The 18,373-nt window shown below is 42.4% G+C and overlaps 1 protein-coding gene across 1 annotated transcript in view; it reads right to left on the bottom strand.

Annotated features, from left to right (window-relative positions):
• LOC121373937 (excitatory amino acid transporter 3-like) overlaps nt 1-18,373 on the bottom strand; it is a 52,649-nt gene that overhangs the window by 15,951 nt on the left and 18,325 nt on the right. The window contains exons 3-6 of the mRNA XM_041500764.1: nt 13,163-13,205; nt 10,659-10,743; nt 9,417-9,603; nt 5,055-5,288 (exon numbers count right to left, since the gene is read on the bottom strand). Coding sequence (XP_041356698.1) covers nt 5,055-5,288; nt 9,417-9,603; nt 10,659-10,743; nt 13,163-13,205 — 549 coding nt within the window. The remainder of the gene's footprint in view (nt 1-5,054; nt 5,289-9,416; nt 9,604-10,658; nt 10,744-13,162; nt 13,206-18,373) is intronic.

Raw genomic sequence — 18,373 nt, 5'->3', positions numbered from 1 at the left:
ACATATGTGAGTGTAAACTGCAGGACTACGGTTGACAAGGTGTACATATGTGAGTGTAAACTGCAGGACTACGGTTGACAAGGTGTACATATGTGAGTGTAAACTGCAGGACTACGGTTGACAAGGTGTACATATGTGAGTGTAAACTGCAGGACTACGGTTGACAAGGTATACATATGTGACTGTAAACTGCAGGACTACGGTTGACAAGGTATACATATGTGAGTGTAAATTGCAGGACTACGGTTGACAAGGTATACATATGTTTGGTGGCTGCTAATGTAATAACTGCTGTTTAATTAATATACTGAGGTGTCGAGTAAACTCTCCTTTTAACTCTGCTTTGTGCAGAGATACGATTTTGAAATGTTAATGGTTTAGATTCACGGTCAATCAATGACAATAGGTATAGTTCCCTGAAAAATAAAATGGACGCTGGTTGCTGGTAGCCCCTCCCACATCCAGTCCTGTAGATTTTCCCCATTAGTAACAATACATCATCCCACAGACAGGCCAGTGGTGCACTGGCCAGAACGTGAAAAAAAAACAATGGGCCCGCCGACGAAGATCGATCCCAAATCGGCCGTGCATCAAGCGAGCGCTTTACCACTGGGCTACGTCTCGTCCCAGTAAGAGATTAAGCCGACAGGACAGCTAGAGGGAAGTGGAATTGGTTCTACCAGACTGGAACGAGAATACGTCAAAAGAGAGAAAGAAAGAAGTAGAAGGTTAGTATTCAATCACGCTGGCCTTGACACACACGCCAGGCGGTGGGACTACACTGGCCTTGACACACACGCCAGGCGGTGGGACTACGCTGGTCTTCACACACACGCCAGGCGGTGGGACTACGCTTGCCTTGACACACACGCCAGGCGGTGGGACTACGCTTGCCTTGACACACACGCCAGGCGGTGGGACTACGCTTGCCTTGACACACACGCCAGGCGGTGGGACTACGCTGGCCTTGACACACACGCCAGGCGGTGGGACTACGCTGGCCTTCACACACACGCCAGGCGGTGGGACTACGCTGGCCTTGACACACACGCCAGGCGGTGGGACTACGCTGGCCTTGACACACACGCCAGGCGGTGGGACTACGCTGGTCTTCACACACACGCCAGGCGGTGGGACTACGCTGGCCTTGACACACACGCCAGGCGGTGGGACTACGCTGGCCTTGACACACACGCCAGGCGGTGCGACTACGTTGGTCTTCACACACACGCCAGGCGGTGGGACTACGCTGGCCTTGACACACACGCCAGGCGGTGGGACTACGCTGGTCTTCACACACACGCCAGGCGGTGGGACTACGCTTGCCTTGACACACACGCCAGGCGGTGGGACTACGCTGGTCTTCACACACACGCCAGGCGGTGGGACTACGCTGGCCTTGACACACACGCCAGGCGGTGGGACTACGCTGGCCTTGACACACACGCCAGGCGGTGGGACTACGCTGGTCTTCACACACACGCCAGGCGGTGGGACTACGCTGGCCTTGACACACACGCCAGGCGGTGGGACTACGCTGGCCTTCACACACACGCCAGGCGGTGGGACTACGCTGGCCTTGACACACACGCCAGGCGGTGGGACTACGCTGGCCTTCACACACACGCCAGGCGGTGGGACTACGCTGGCTTTGACACACACGCCAGGCGGTGGGACTACGCTTGGCTTGACACACACGCCAGGCGGTGGGACTACGCTTGGCTTGACACACACGCCAGACTGTGGGACTACACTGGCCTTCACACACACGCCAGGATTACCCTCGTGAAATAATTTTCATTTGTCACTTGCTAAAGCTCGTAACAAGTGACAATTGTTTCACTCGGGATATAAACATGATACGAAATGGAAGGTCGTTTAATATTCTAGAATTATGACATATTTGTCTTTGGTTGGTGGTTCTTGCTCTTTTTTCTTCTCCTTTTTTTTTTTTTTTTTTTTTGTTGGTTGTTGTTGCTGCTTTTGGGTTTGTTTTGGGGGGTGGGTGGCGAGATTTGGGGGGTTTAATTCTCGTTCTTGTTGATGTTTAGGGGTTTGTGTGTGTGTGTTTTTATGTGTTTTCTTTGGGGTTTGGGGTGTGGAGGTTTTCTCTCTTCTTTTTTTTTCTTTTTTTGGGGTGTGTGTGTGTGGGGGGGGGGGGGTGAACATGAGTTTGACATTAAAGCGTTGCAACATTCATGTCCTACACCACGCCGGACATGACCATACCGAACCTCAGTTTTGCTCCCGGCAATGGCAGCACAGGCGACGAATTGAGCTTATACGGTACTTTTGACGATCTCCGTCAATTATAGCGAACACACACGAGTGTTTTTAAAAGTGCATTTGAGCTTGTATTTCGCGTTGGTAAACGATGTTATAATATAATAACCAGAGACCGTAACTTCAAAACAGTGTCCTCCAGATTCTAGTCTGTGCACATAGGTCACAGCGCACGTTCAGAGTTTGACAGTGTTTCATATCAAGTAGGTCGCCACGCCCATTGACAGTTTGTAATGCCCCTCCTATTACATCTTTGTCATATGATTTGTAAACAGAACCGCCGAAACTGGGGCGTGTCCCGTGGTCCACGTCAGAGGTTTCCCCCTTTCGGCGTTTGGACTATACGGCGGTGTGCTATATATGATATACGTCTCGTACTATAGCCTGTCCGCCATGTAATTCACTCATCTTGCCATCCCATCAGCATCTACTAAATGTTTCGTTTTAAACAATTTAAATAAAGTAATAAATTAAGTTTGAAATGATTAAATTTTTCTCCCGTATTTGACAACCCCCGTAAAAGTGTGACCCAACAGATTCATAAGCAGTCAGACGCGGATACAGGTGCGGGGGGGGGGGGGGGGGGGGGGGATCTGGACCCCCATGCTCATGACGAAAACAAATGTCGAAAACAAATGCCGTGTACTTATTTTAAAGTACATATACCGCTAACGGACAACTTCCATTTAAGTAGCTGTATGTCACTTGTAGACCCCCTTGCAAATAATCTCGGATCCGCACGTGTGTGAGTAAGGGGGTGTTTCGGAGCATATCCCCCACCCTGCTCAAAACGAATTTTCTTCTTTTCTAAATATGATTTCTGGAGCAGCATGATTTGATCCCCGTTTAGAAAGTTCGCTCGCTACAGACTGGACTCCAAACCTGCATAATTGTCTGCGCATGCCCCTCCAATATAAAAGCCTGTGTGTTTCAGTGATTGAGTCACTGATTTGACATGGGTGACCAGATTCATGACCCCGTCTACGTCAAATAATACGAGATAGCGCTGAATAGTGCCACGTGCAATGAGATGTTATTTCGAGTTAGTAGAGAATATCATCTTCCAAATTTGACAATAATACAGTGTAAAAAAAGAAAAGAAAGATCATGACGCAGCTATTTCATTGTATGTTGGTTGGTATTGGGGTATTTCGGTTATTTGGTGCAATATAGGTCGTAGTTGTGTTACAGTATGTTAGCATATCACAGAAAAAAAAACATTTTATTTCACCGGTCCACAGTCATTGGACCAAAGTGGCACAAAAAGACCAAACTTACACCTGGTAATACAGTTAAGGCTCATATCTATGGTTGCGGCACATGCGTGCGTCTGGCAAAACGCATGCGGCCCTCGGCAATGAAATAATTATATATGGTGTGGATACCACAGACGCATGCGGCCAACGGCAATGAAATAATTATATATGGTGTAGATACCACAGACGGACCACATGCGGCCAGCGGCAATGAAATAATTATATATGGTGTGGATACCACAGACGCATGCGGCCAACGGCAATGAAATAATTATATACGGTGTAGATACCACAGACGGACCACATGCGGCCAGCGGCAATGAAATAATTATATATGGTGTGGATACCACAGACGCATGCGGCCAGCGGCAATGAAATAATTATATACGGTGTAGATACCACAGACGGACCACATGCGGCCAGCGGCAATGAAATAATTATATACGGTGTAGATACCACAGACGGACCACATGCGTCCAGCGGCAATGAAATAATTATATATGGTGTAGATACCACAGACGCATGCGGCCAGCTGCAATGAAATAATTATATACGGTGTAGATACCACAGACGCATGCGGCCAGCGTCAATGAAATAATTATATACGGTGTAGATACCACATCAGTCGGACCACACGCACGCGAAGCATCCAGTCTATGAACCTTTAGTATCCATAAATTAAAACTACCATACTGTTGCTGTATTGAAAGTCGTACCTCTGTATAAAACAGAATCCAGCAGAATATTATGAATTTGCTTCATATAGTACTGGACGATAAGCCAAATGTTCACCAACGAATGGTCCCCGCTTTTGCGAATCAATTAAAGGTAACGTTTTGACTTTGTTTAACGACACCATTTGAGCACATTGATTTATTAATCATCGGCTATTGGATGTCAAACATTTGGTCATTCTGTCATATAGTCTTAGAAAGGAAATCCACTACATTTTTCCATTAGTAGCAAGAGATATTTTATATGCACTATCCCAAAGGAAGGTTAGCACATACCACGGCATTTGATATACCAGTCATGGTATACTTGCTGGAAAGCGAATTAAAGGTTTACACCAATATATATATTTATGTTCAATATTTACTTATTTCCTTGTTATTCAGCAGATTCGTTACAATTACAGTCGAAAATATGAATATTAATAACAAACAATCGAATTACTATTTAGGACTAAGGTTTAAAGAATCCTGTATCTAGACGACGTTTAGTAAAATACGTCACGTGATGTGGAGACTAATGTCGGGCATAGACTACCAACCGTCACGGTGGAGTTGGCCAACACACCGACCTCATTTGAACGACTGTCCCGTTGCTAGTCTGACAACTCTTACAACTCGATTCTCCTACAACTCCTACGACCTGGTAGTTATTAATCTGAGCGCACCAGTCTCATGTCGAGCGTGGGGGGGAGGGAGAGTTACAACGCAACTGTCGAGTTGAAAAACTCTGTCGTGACAGTTGGTAGTCTTAACCTAGCATTATGTTTAAAGTATGCTGTACCTGGACGACGTCCCAATCGCGGTGAGTAAGGCCTGCAAGACTCCCAGCAGGTATTTGTACGGGTTTTTCCTCACTATGACGGCGTATATGATGGGCAGGGTGATGAAGCCGTGTGCAATCAGACCACACATGATGGTGATCATGTAGAAGAGGAGCTGTTTGAACGTCCGTTCGATGTCCTCCATCTCAACCACCTTGGCCGCGACCAGGAACATCACTCCGATAGGAGAATACCTAGAAATAGAACATCACTCCGATAGGAGAATACCTAAAAATAGAACAACATACCCACAGGAGAATACCTAGAAATAGAACAACATACCCATAGAATTCACATCTATAGGAGAATACCTAAAAATAGAACAACACACCCATAGGAGAATACCTAGAAATAGAACATCATACCCATAGAATTCACACCCATAGGAGAATACCCAGAAATAGAACATCACACCCATAGGAGAATACCTAGAAATAGACATCACACCCACAGGAGAATACCTAGAAATAGAACATCATTCCCATAGAATTCACACCCATAGGAGAATACCTAGAAATACAACATCACACCCATAGGAGAATACCTAGAAATAGAACATCACACCCACAGGAGAATACCTAGAAATAGAACATCATACCCATAGAATTCACACTCATAGGAGAATACCTAGAAATAGAACATCACACCCATAGGAGAATACCTAGAAATAGAACATCACACCCATAGGAGAATACCTATAAATAGAACATCACACCCATAGGAGAATACCTAGAAATAGACATCACACCCATAGGAGAATACCTAAAAATAGAACATCATACCCATAGAATTCACACCCATAGGAGAATACCTAAAATAGAACATCACACCCATAGGAGAATACCTAAAACTAGACATCACACCCATAGGAGAATACATAGAAATAGACCATCACACCCAGAGGAGAATACCTAGAAATAGACATCACACCCATAGGAGAATACCTAGAAATAGAACATCACACCCATAGGAGAATACCTAGAAATAAACATCACACCCATAGGAGAATACCTAGAAATTGAACATCACACCCATAGGAGAATACCTAGAAATAGACATCACACCCATAGAAGAATACCTAGAAATAGAACATCACACCCATAGGAGAATACCTAGAAATAGACATCACACCCATAGAAGAATACCTAGAAATAGACATCACACCCAGAGGAGAATACCTAGAAATAGACATCACACCCATAGGAGAATACCTAGAAATAGACATCACACCCAGAGGAGAATACCTAGAAATAGACATCACACCCATAGGAGAATACATAGAAATAAACATCACACCCATAGGAGAATACCTAGAAATAGACATCACACCCATAGGAGAATACATAGAAATAAACATCACACCCATAGAAGAATACCTAGAAATAGAACATCACACCCATAGGAGAATACCTAGAAATAAACATCACACCCATAGGAGAATACCTAGAAATAAACATCACACCCATAGGAGAATACCTAGAAATAGAACATCACACCCATAGGAGAATACCTAGAAATAGACATCACACCCATAGAAGAATACCTAGAAATAGACATCACACCCAGAGGAGAATACCTAGAAATAGACATCACACCCATAGGAGAATACCTAGAAATAGACATCACACCCAGAGGAGAATACCTAGAAATAGACATCACACCCATAGGAGAATACCTAGAAATAGACATCACACCCAGAGGAGAATACCTAGAAATAGACATCACACCCATAGGAGAATACATAGAAATAAACATCACACCCATAGGAGAATACCTAGAAATAGACATCACACCCATAGGAGAATACATAGAAATAAACATCACACCCATAGAAGAATACCTAGAAATAAACATCACACCCAGAGGAGAATACCTAGAAATAAACATCACACCCATAGGAGAATACCTAGAAATAGACATCACACCCATAGGAGAATACCTAGAAATAGACATCACACCCATAGAAGAATACATAGAAATAAACATCACACCCATAGGAGAATACCTAGAAATAGAACATCACACCCATAGAAGAATACCTAGAAATAGACATCACACCCATAGGAGAATACATAGAAATTGAACATCACACCCATAGGAGAATACCTAGAAATAGACATCACACCCATAGAAGAATACCTAGAAATAGACATCACACCCATAGAAGAATACCTAGAAATAGACATCACACCCATAGGAGAATACCTAGAAATAGACATCACACCCATAGGAGAATACATAGAAATAAACATCACACCCATAGATGAATACATAGAAATAGAACATCACACCCATAGGAGAATACCTAGAAATAGAACATCACACCCATAGGAGAATACCTAGAAATAAACATCACACCCATATCAGAATACCTAGAAATAGAACATCACACCCATAGGAGAATACCTAGAAATAGAACATCACACCCATAGGAGAATACCTAGAAATAAACATCACACCCATATCAGAATACCTAGAAATAGAACATCACACCCATAGGAGAATACCTAGAAATAGACCATCACACCTAGAGGAGAATACCTAGAAATAGACATCACAACCATAGGAGAATATCTAGAAATAGAACATCACACCCATAGGAAAATACCTAGAAATAGAACATCACACCCATAGGAGAATACCTAGAAATAGAACATCACACCCATAGGAGAATACCTAGAAAAAATAAGTAGGGGATATTCCATTTCAAATATCAATAATTATAGAATGAAATGAGATACAAAACACAAAATAAGTGAACAATGTGCGTTAATGTTCCTACTCAAAGAGCATGAAAAAAACGCACCATTGTTTTGATCGAGAAGCACGTGACGTTGTGTGCACACCGTGGCAATATTTTTCTTGTTACTGGAACATTAAATCATAACCTTGGTGTCACATTCTTTACAACATTGTGTAACCTTTCAACCATGCTACCTCTCTAATGTCAGGAACGTCTCAGGGCTGTAGGCATGCTCCAAGTTGGCACCACCCAGTGAATTGTTGCCCCAAGACTTAATGTGTCATAATCAGTTATTAGCCGATCATGTGCCCGATATCAACAAACCATAAATGTTTTCAGGACCGCTTCATTAGCCAATCAAATCGCAAGAGAACTCAGTGTTACAACTGGCGTTACAGTGTCTGGTCAGACTATTCGTCACAGACTGCAAAGAAGTAACATCCACGCATGTCGACCCTACGTTACCCCACATTTGACTGTGAGACACATTGCTGCCAGACGTCAATGGTATGTATACACATTGTAGACATTGGGCTAACCGGCGTTGGGATCGGTTAATGTTTTCAGACAAGTCTAGATTCACACTAGATTTTCATGATCCGACGACAGCGTGTCTGGCGACGTCCCACGCGCACTCAACGTTCGTCCTCATGACTGATTTGGAGGAGGGTCCGTTATGGTGTGAGGTGGCATCACCATGACTACCAGAACCCAGCTGCATATTGTTCTTGGGAAGGCCACTGGGCTGTACTACTGTAAATGTGGGACATCATTGGAGGACGTCTCCGAGAACGTCAACGTCAGCCAAACAACTTGGCTGAATTAGGCGCCGCTCTCCAAGAGGAATGAGATAGGATCCCCCAAAATGTTACTGGACGTTTATCAGCAGCATGCCACGTCGGATTCGAGCGTGCTTGGCGAACCGCGGAGGTTTTACCTGTTCCAAGTGCAAATATTGAAAACGTCAAATTGACACGCACCACCCCTGTTGTCTATCAATGTCTTCCGGACTTACATCACCATTCTGGCTATAATCTTTAATGCCAATCCCTTGTCACATGAGTGCTTATGTTTTATCATTAATTAATATTGCAAAAAAAATTAATACATCTCTGTTATATTGTGTTATATTTGAATATCCCCTACTTATTTTGAACATTATAGAACACATCACATCAATAGGAAAATACCCAAAGTAGAAAGCAAACCATATTACATCTAAATGTTCTACATTCAAAATAATATCTAAATATTACAAACATCATTACGTCCAGAAAGGTCTTTAAAACATACAAAAACAAGGCAAAGAAACAAAGAAACTTTATAGAACCATCTAAATAGCCGTAGTTTAAATATGATTGGCATTCTTTTCTACTAATGGTTCAGTTATAGACCGGGGAATGCAAATATGATATATCCCTGGACTCGTACAACTTTAGATGGCACTAAACGTAGCCCGTCGTGTATCAGTTTTAATAATTAGAGAATCATCATTGTTTTTTCATGACATAAAATCGTGGGTATATAAACGCTAAGTGTAAATCTTCCGCCTTCTCTAAACACAGCCAACAGTACTGACCAGATCACGATGTGGACAAGTTTCATGGTGGCCTCGCACAGGCAGTCGAACAGGTCCTTCAGGGGCTTCCCCTTCTCTCCCATCTTGCCGAGGATGATGCCTAACGCGATGGAGAAAACCACCAGACCCAGCACGTTCATTCCTGGAACCTTCACCGTCCTCGACTCGTACTGCTTCTCGACTTTAACTGAACACAAAACAAACAATGTCATTTATTTCTTTGTTCTTTGTTTTGTTTTGTGTTTTGTTGCTGTTGTGGGTTTTTTTTGGTTATTTGTTGTTATTGTTGTTGTTGTTTGTATTGTTGTACGTGTTGTTGTGTTACTATTAAGGCGCGGGGTGTAGCTCAGTGGCAAAGTGCTCGTCTGATGTGCGGTCGGTCTATGATCGATTCCTGTCGGTGGGCCCATTGAGCTATTTCTCTTTCCAGCCAGTGCACCAGGACTGGTATATCAAAGGTCGCGGTATATGTTATCCTGTCTATGGGATGGTGAATATAAAAGACCCTTGTTACTAATGGAAAAATGTAGCAGGTTTCCTCTCTAAGACTATGTGTCAATATTACCACATGTTTGACATCAATAGCCGATGATTAATAAATCAATGTGCTCTAGTCGTGTCGTTGAACAAAACAAACTTGTGTTGTGTTGTTGTTAGTTATGCTGTTGCAGCCGCTGCTATAGTTGTAACTGGTAATGTTGCTGTTAAATTTTGTAAGAGTTGTTGTTAGTGTCATTGTTTCTTGCTGTTATTGTTATCATTGCTGTTGCTGCTGTTGTTTTTGTCGTAGTGGTGGTGAATTAGTACTGCGGTGGCCAGTACAGGAAACTAAAAAGTTTGTTTTGTTTAACGACACCACTGGAGCACATTAATTAATCATCGGCTATTGGATATCAAACATTTGGTAATTTTGACTCGTAGTCATCAAAGGAAACCCGCTACATTTTTCCTAATGCAGCAAGGGATCTTTTATATGCACTTTCCCATAGACAGGTTACCACATACCACGGCCCTTGCACAGTTGTGGTGCACTGGCTGGAATGAGAAAAAAATCCGCTGAATGGATCCACCGATGTGGTTCGATCGTGCGATTGAGCTAAATCCCGTTTCAGTAGAGGAAAGAGAGAGTTGTAAAGTAATTATCTGATAGAAGTCTTCTTAAACATGAAACACGTCCAAAGAAAGGACACGGCTACAGCAATAACAACACCAATAATAATAATAATAATAATAATAATATACCTGTCTCATTTGTCGTTGCCATGGTAGTGGTTATGTTAGAAGATTCTTCTGGATCAGGCTTTACCTCGAATTGCTTGGTAACAGGCTGCAAAAGAAATCAAATTAAATCAATTAAAGGAGCCATCTCAATGTTACAGTTCCACATTTCTCCGTGTTTACCTTTATTTGTGATAAATCAATACAAATCAAGCGATCACACTCACAATATGTGCATAAATAACTCGGCAATATGGAAATCATAATGTTCTCGAACCGAGTGTGCAGTCTCGTTCACTACAACAAGGTTCCTATCCTATCAAGTCTTCAAAATAGAGGAATCCACAACATCATTGTTCACTGTCGACAGGACAGGTCCGTCAGTTAAAGTTTGTTTTTGTTTAACGACACCACAAGAGCACGTTGATTAATTAATCATCGGCTATTGGATGTCAAACATTTGGTAATCCGCTACGTTTTCCCTCAAGGGAACTTTTATATGCACTTTCTCACAGGCAGAAAAGCACATTCCACGGCTTTTGACCATTTGTGGTGCACTGGTTGGAACGAGAAAAAACCAACGAGTTGAACGGATCCACAGAGGTGGTTCGATCGTGCGACGCAAGAACCTTAAGCGAGCACTCAACCAACTGAGCTAAATCCCGCTTTGACACGGGCCGTCAGAGAGAGAGAGAGAGAGAGAGGGGGGGGAGAGGGAGGGAGAGAGAGGAGGAGAGAGGGCGAGAGAGAGAGAGAGAGAGAGAGAGAGACAGACAGACAGACAGACAGACAGAGAGAGAGAGAGGGGGGGAGGAGAGAGAAGGGGGAGAGAGAGAGGAAGAGAGAGAGGGAGTGAGAGAGAGGGAGAGAGAGAGAGGGGGAGATAGGAAGAGAGAGAGAGAGAGAGAGAGAGGGGAGGGAGAGAGAGGGAGAGGGAGAGAGTGGGAGAGAGAGAGGAAGAGGAGAGAGAGAGAGAGAGGGGGGGAGAGGGAGGGAGAGAGAGGAGGAGAGAGTGGCGAGAGAGAGAGAGAGAGAGAGACAGACAGACAGACAGACAGACAGAGAGAGAGAGAGGGGGGAGGGAGAGAGGGGGAGAGAGAGAGGAAGAGAGAGAGGGAGAGAGAGAGAGGGAGAGAGAGAGAGAGGGGGAGATAGGAAGAGAGAGAGATAGGAGAGAGAGAGAGAGAGAGGGGACGGGGAGAGAGGAGAGAGGGAGGGAGAGAGTGGGAGAGAGAGAGGAAGAGAGAGAGAGAGAGAGAGAGGGGGGGGAGAGGGAGGGAGAGAGAGGAGGAGAGAGGGCGAGAGAGAGAGAGAGAGAGAGACAGACAGACAGACAGACAGACAGAGAGAGAGAGAGGGGGGAGGGAGAGAGGGGGAGAGAGAGAGGAAGAGAGAGAGGGAGTGAGAGAGAGGGAGAGAGAGAGAGGGGGAGATAGGAAGAGAGAGAGAGAGAGAGAGAGGGGGGGGAGGGAGAGAGAGGGAGAGGGAGAGAGTGGGAGAGAGAGAGGAGAGAGAGAGAGAGAGAGAGAGAGAGAGAGAGAGAGAGAGAGAGAGAGAGAGGGGGGTAGGGGGTGGGAGAGAGAGTCAGAGAGACGGAAAACGGAGTGTTAACTTAGTATAATGCATTTCTAAGTTAGAATGGTATTTAAGATGTGAGATAACACAATGCATATGTTTGAGTTATCTGCAAATTCAGCTGTTCAGTTATACGTCAGTTTTAGCGGGTCGCTATTCATTATTTATTAGCAGAAAATTGTGCTAAATAGCTAGGATGGCCACAATCTCACAACAGAAACAAGTCAGGGGACATCGGTGTGGTAGGATATACACACACCTTTTGCGAACATCTGGGCTGAGTTCAGTCAGACAGAGCTGAAAACCGACCGCTTGACTGGTTTATGCTCTTTACGGCAAACCAAATGGCCACGTCACGTCGGAAACCAATAAAATAGTTCGCGAACGTTAGCGAAACGTTCGCTGGCTGAACTCGAGTTTGATACTATCACTGTTTTGACGGTGATTTATGAGTGCATGCCAGTCTTGGGAATGGGACGATATGTTTCTGCATTATAATATTCACGTGATGCGCGATCGGTTTGTGATCGATCCCCGTCCATTGGGCTATTTCTTGTTCCAGCGAGTGCACCACGACTGTCATATCAAAGGCCGTGGTATGTGCTACCCTGTCTGTGGAATGGTGCATATAAAAGATCCCTTGTTACTAATCGAAAAATGTAGTCTTTAAGACTATATGTCATAATTACCAAATGGTTGACATCCAATAACCGATGATTAATAAATGATTGTGTTCCAGTGGTGTCGTTAAACAAAACAAAATTAACTTTATAATATTTAGGATGTAACAGCTTTAACAGTACCTATCTACATATTAGATAAACTTCCTACAATAAACCAGATACAGTTTTCCATTAGTAGTAAGGGATATTTTATATGCATCATCCCACATACAGGATAGCACATACCACGGTCTTTTATATACCAGTCGTGGTGCACTGGCTTGAACATACCTTCTGAAAGGCGGATTCCACCAGGTTGTCCGGGAAACATTGTCTGAAAAGAAACGGGAACACATTAAGAGTGGAGATCAAATAAAACTGTTGTATATATAGATCATTTTCAGATATTGGTCAATGTTTATATTCTCTTCATACGTGTCAATCTTAAGGACATTTAACGTGTGTGCATTTGTAACAAACATTTCGATCTTTACTATATAAGCTCAGTTTTCGAGAACCCCTTTCAATCCTGTGGAAGGATGTAACTCAGTTTTTGATAGCCCCTTTCAATCCTGTGGAAGGATGTAGCTCAGGTTTCAAATATGTTTGTTCGTTTGTGTTGAACGTTTGATTACTGTGGTCACCTCTGTGTTTATGGTGTGAATATAACGTTTTGGGGTTTGCTTTTTCACTCTTTGTGGTTTTAAATTTTGGTATGTTATGTTAATATGCGTCATTGTCTTTCACCTCTTTAAATTGTATTTCATTGATAATTTTCTAGAATTCTTGTATTGATGTTGATTGCCATATATATTCTTTTGACCCTCAATAGTCAGTTGTTTGGTCTTTGTTTATTTGTTTGTTTTGGGGTTGTCTTTTCTTTTTTTCTTTTTTTGGGGGGTGCCTCTTTCGGGGGTTGTTTGGGGGGGGGGTGGGGGGGGTATAGTTGTACGGGCTCCCATTTTTGTAAGGGTGGCAGGCTGAATTTTGCCGGAATTGAACGAAAGTGCCCGAAGTTGTCTAACAACGTTTATTCATACGTTACTACATAAAGAGCTATATATGTGTGTGTGTTTCTAAATGAATCTCCACTATATATGTGTGTGTGTTTCTAAATGAATCTCCACTATATATGTGTGTGTGTTTCTAAATGAATCTCCACTAAGTTGTCAGTAGAATGACGGATATACAAAGTAAAACGTTTTAAGACAGCTCATTTTAGTCGTTTTTGCCCAAATAGGAAAATTTGCTCTAGCACGGGGGAGGGGAGGGGGGGGGTAAGTTGACTCCCTTGACCCACGTCTCGTACGCTTATGCTGGGTGGGCATAAATACTTATTAATTTTACTCAGTGGCAAGATGCCTTTAGGGTATATACTATCAAATCAAATCCCATAGACGACAATAGTAACATATGTGGCTAAAACTCCTACCTGCAGCGTATGAATCGACATAAACGCCACGGATATAAATATTACCACCCCTCACCCTTAAAGTGAATCAGAAAAAATTGGGGGTCAGGCTGCTCATTTTTGAGATAACGGGTAGCGTCTATGACTACCCTAGTTCCGCACAAATTTCGAGTACTTTTTTTTACAGGTACCCCATACATGTTTCAAGTACAAGGCTACTTGACACAGTGGTACTAGATGAAATAAAATTGCATTTTTTTTTTTACTCAGATTAAACTATTTTTTTTACACCAAACACACTCACATTTATCACCAATCACAGGACTTATGGTGTTAACTTCTCAATCAAAAGTTAGGTGCACCTCGAACCAGCCGGAAGTTATTTGGTTTAGTACTACCTATAATCTGTTTGGCGGTATCTCCTATCTCGATCAAGTGTTAAAATAACCATATACCATTACCATTAAGATATCTTTTATACACACTTCTCACAGGCAATATGGTATATAGCATAAGCTTTAATTTATCATCCATGGAAATACTTTAATTCTTACATAGATATATTGTTCGAGCCTACAACCCTTCGTACGTCAGGCGTAACATGTGTTCTAATCCATGTATCAAGTGACATTTGCCCCGTATTTCACTAATCCATGTATCAAGTGACACTTGCCCCGTATTTCACTAATCCATGTATCAAGTGACACTTTCCCCGTATTTCACTAATCCATGTATCAAGTGACACTTTCCCCGTATTTCACTAATTCATGTATCAAGTGACACTTGCCCCGTATTTCAACTTTCCAATTGACTTTCGTCATTATGTCTAATTTACAAAACTGCAAATGCAATATTTCGATATATTTACATGTATTTGTGTTAAATAACTATGTAATTAACACAAAAAGATTAAAATTGAAATGGGTTGCCACTTGGCGTAAATGGTAGTTCCCTTCAGAATTGTTGTCGAAAACAATATAATGCATAGAGAAAATATCCAACTAAAAGGTACTAATCAAAATTATATTCAGGTGATTTTCCAATCTTATATATTAGTTATGAAAATCCCTGGAGTAAAAACCATAAAAATGTGTCAGTATCATCATGACCTGTTGTGGTGTTCAAACAACCTGTACAAAAAATGACAATAAATGACCTGTTATAGATAGAAATATGAGATGTATTTACCAGTTTACTGCAAAACATATGTAATTTGAAACAGACTATAACACCCAGATTGATATTGATTAAAGCTGACAGGTGAAATCACAAGTACTAAGCTAAACAGAGGGGTGGTCTCAGGTGTGTTCAATATCAAACTGGGTGTTATAGTCTGTTTCAAATTACATATGTTTTGCAGTAAACTTGTAAATACATCTCATATTTCTATCTACAACAGGTCATTTATTGTCATTTTTTCTATCGGTTGTTTGAAAACCATAACAGGTCATGATAATACTGACACATTTTTATGGTTTTTATTCCAGGGATTTTCATAACTAATTGGTGCACTGGCTGGAACGAGAAATAACTCAATGGGCCCACCGACGGGGATCGATCCCAGAATGACCGCGCGTCGAGCGAGCGCTTTACCACTGGGCTACATCCCGCCCTCTCAAATGTTTGACATCCAATAGCCGATGATTAATTAATAAATCAATGTGCTCTAGTGATGTCGTTAAACAAAACAAACTTTAACTGTAGTGGTCTTACATCTGCCCACTGGGTCGTCACAATTCGCCGTGGGTGGGAATCGGTACCGGGATGCGAACCGAGTACCTAAAGGAACTGCCTTGAGTTTTCTTCCATTGTAAGATGATTCTGACTAACAGAGCTTTTTTGATTACTAAAACTGTGTTAACAAATATATTTCTTTGTTTAAGTATCAGTATCTGTTTAATCAAAATGTTTGTTGGCTTTCTAATGTTAGTGGTAGCCCAAACCGGATTTTACCTATTAATAATTTCGTATGTAAGAAAAATGTATATATTACGAAGTAGAATGAAAAACGACTGCTGCAAACATCAGTTGACGACATCAAACAGATGGGAAATATAGACAGAGGTATTGTAATTAATATGTCATTTTAGTCGCCAAAACGATTCTGTTAGTCGTAAACATTTTACAATGGCTGCAAACTCGGGAAAGTCTCTTTAAATGTGTTTGGGCCAATCGTTTAAAACGAACTACTGTCGGCATACTGAGCTAAAAACTATACTATATTTCGACGAACCGTTCAAAAATGCGCCGAATTTTCTTCATAGAAACTGCGCAACCTTTCCTTTTTGACTTAATCTTACAGGACTTTCAAAATTCAATAGCACCAAAACTACCCCCGCCCGCTACCGACCCCGGTCAGGCTGCTGGTGCTCCCTTGCACCTGCCAGTGCGGGCGGTCCCCTATCACACCCACCACAACCCTTTTTTCTGTCCTGGACGGAGGAGCCGGCCAAGCCCGATACCTGCGCCCACGAGAGGCGTGCGCTAAAACAGCTTGCTCTGAATGAGCACGTTAAAACCTATGACCTGATCTAATCGTTTAACCAGTTCAGCCCAAGATTTTAGTGTTACTTCCTTGTCCAGCATAGTTGGTTTAGTTTTTTTAAGAACTATAGCAACGGTTAAGGTGAGTGTTTCATGGAAAAGCAGGATATGGAATGTGAGGGGAATCCCCTCGTTTTTCGTCGTTACGACCAGTACATTGTTGTTGAGGTGTGCCGTTGAGCATAATGTCATTGATGTCATTCAGAACATTTTCGATACGACTTTTTTTTCTAGTTTTTCAATATCAATATCCTGTTGGGTCCACTGACTTACAGAGTTTAACACGGATTTTACAATGCTACTCTGGTCTTTGTCAATACAGGGTCGGTGGTACTGGTTATGGCAACGCAACGTTCCTAGGGCCGGTCCCGGATCTAACCCAGAGTGTGCCTTTTACCTGCTAAATAGGGAGACAAAATCACTGTACCGACTTGTCTCTCAATTCCCACTAACAGCTAAACCATCCTGGACAGACAGACAGATCGATATATTATTCACTCTCACGGAATTTATCTGGCCAGTCCCATATTCTCAATCACTCACAAATATTGCACAATATTAAATTTTAACCAACTAAATTGTGCCATTAAATGTTTTGTGGGGTTTTTTTTGGTTGGCTGGTTAGTTTTTTGTGTTGTTTTGTTGGGGTTTTTTAATGCGTTTTGCACTTGTTGTTGGGTTTTTTTTGGTTGGATTGGGGTTTTTTTTAGGGGGGGTTGTGTTGGGGTTTTGTTTTGGGAGGTCTAAAATAAAATAACTTGTTTGGCTGACTAACATGCTTTCCATTAAAAAAAATGCATTGTTGGGATTGTTTGATTTTTTCGATTATTAAATAGTTTTGAAAGATAATACGAGCTATGAATGTACGTTTATAAATATTTCTAAGGGTTTCCTTTCTGGAGATGAACCAATGTTCCGTGCTGTACAGAACCGGTTTATCCTAGTAGCACTTGTAGCACGTGCTACGGGCCCCGCGCTTCGGGGGCCTCGCGGTGATGTGTACAGTTATTTTGCCCAGGTCATTTTTCCCCTCTCCCCGTTGAGGGTTGCAAAATATATATCCTGGGAAGGGGTCCCGCTGTTATTTGTGCTACAGGCCCCGCGGCTCTTTAAACCGGCTCTTGGGCTCAACCATCGTAAAACAAAAATCAACATTAACGTCTTTCTGTCTGTCGATTATGAGTGTGTACCTTTGAGGTTATTTGTTGGAAAAGTTAAAGTTTGTTTTGTTTAACGACACCTCTAGAACACATTGATTTATTAATCATCGGCTATTTGATGTCTAACATTCGGTAATTGTGACATCTAGTCTTGGAGATGAAACACGCTACATTTCTCCATTCGTATTAAGGTTTTTTTTACATGCACCATTCCACCGACAGGATAACACATGCCACGGCCTTGATATACCGGTCTAGCTGGAACAACAAATAACCCAATGGAACCATCGATGGGGATCGATCCCAAACCGACCGAGCATCAAGCGGACACTTTACCTGTGGGCTACGTCCCGTCCCTTGTTCGTAGGAAGTAACTAGTAACCGTGT

The sequence above is a fragment of the Gigantopelta aegis genome, chromosome 6 (assembly GCF_016097555.1).
Source record: "Gigantopelta aegis isolate Gae_Host chromosome 6, Gae_host_genome, whole genome shotgun sequence".
Taxonomy (NCBI): Eukaryota; Metazoa; Mollusca; class Gastropoda; order Neomphalida; family Peltospiridae; genus Gigantopelta; species Gigantopelta aegis.
This window is presented reverse-complemented; position numbering and strand designations above follow the sequence as displayed.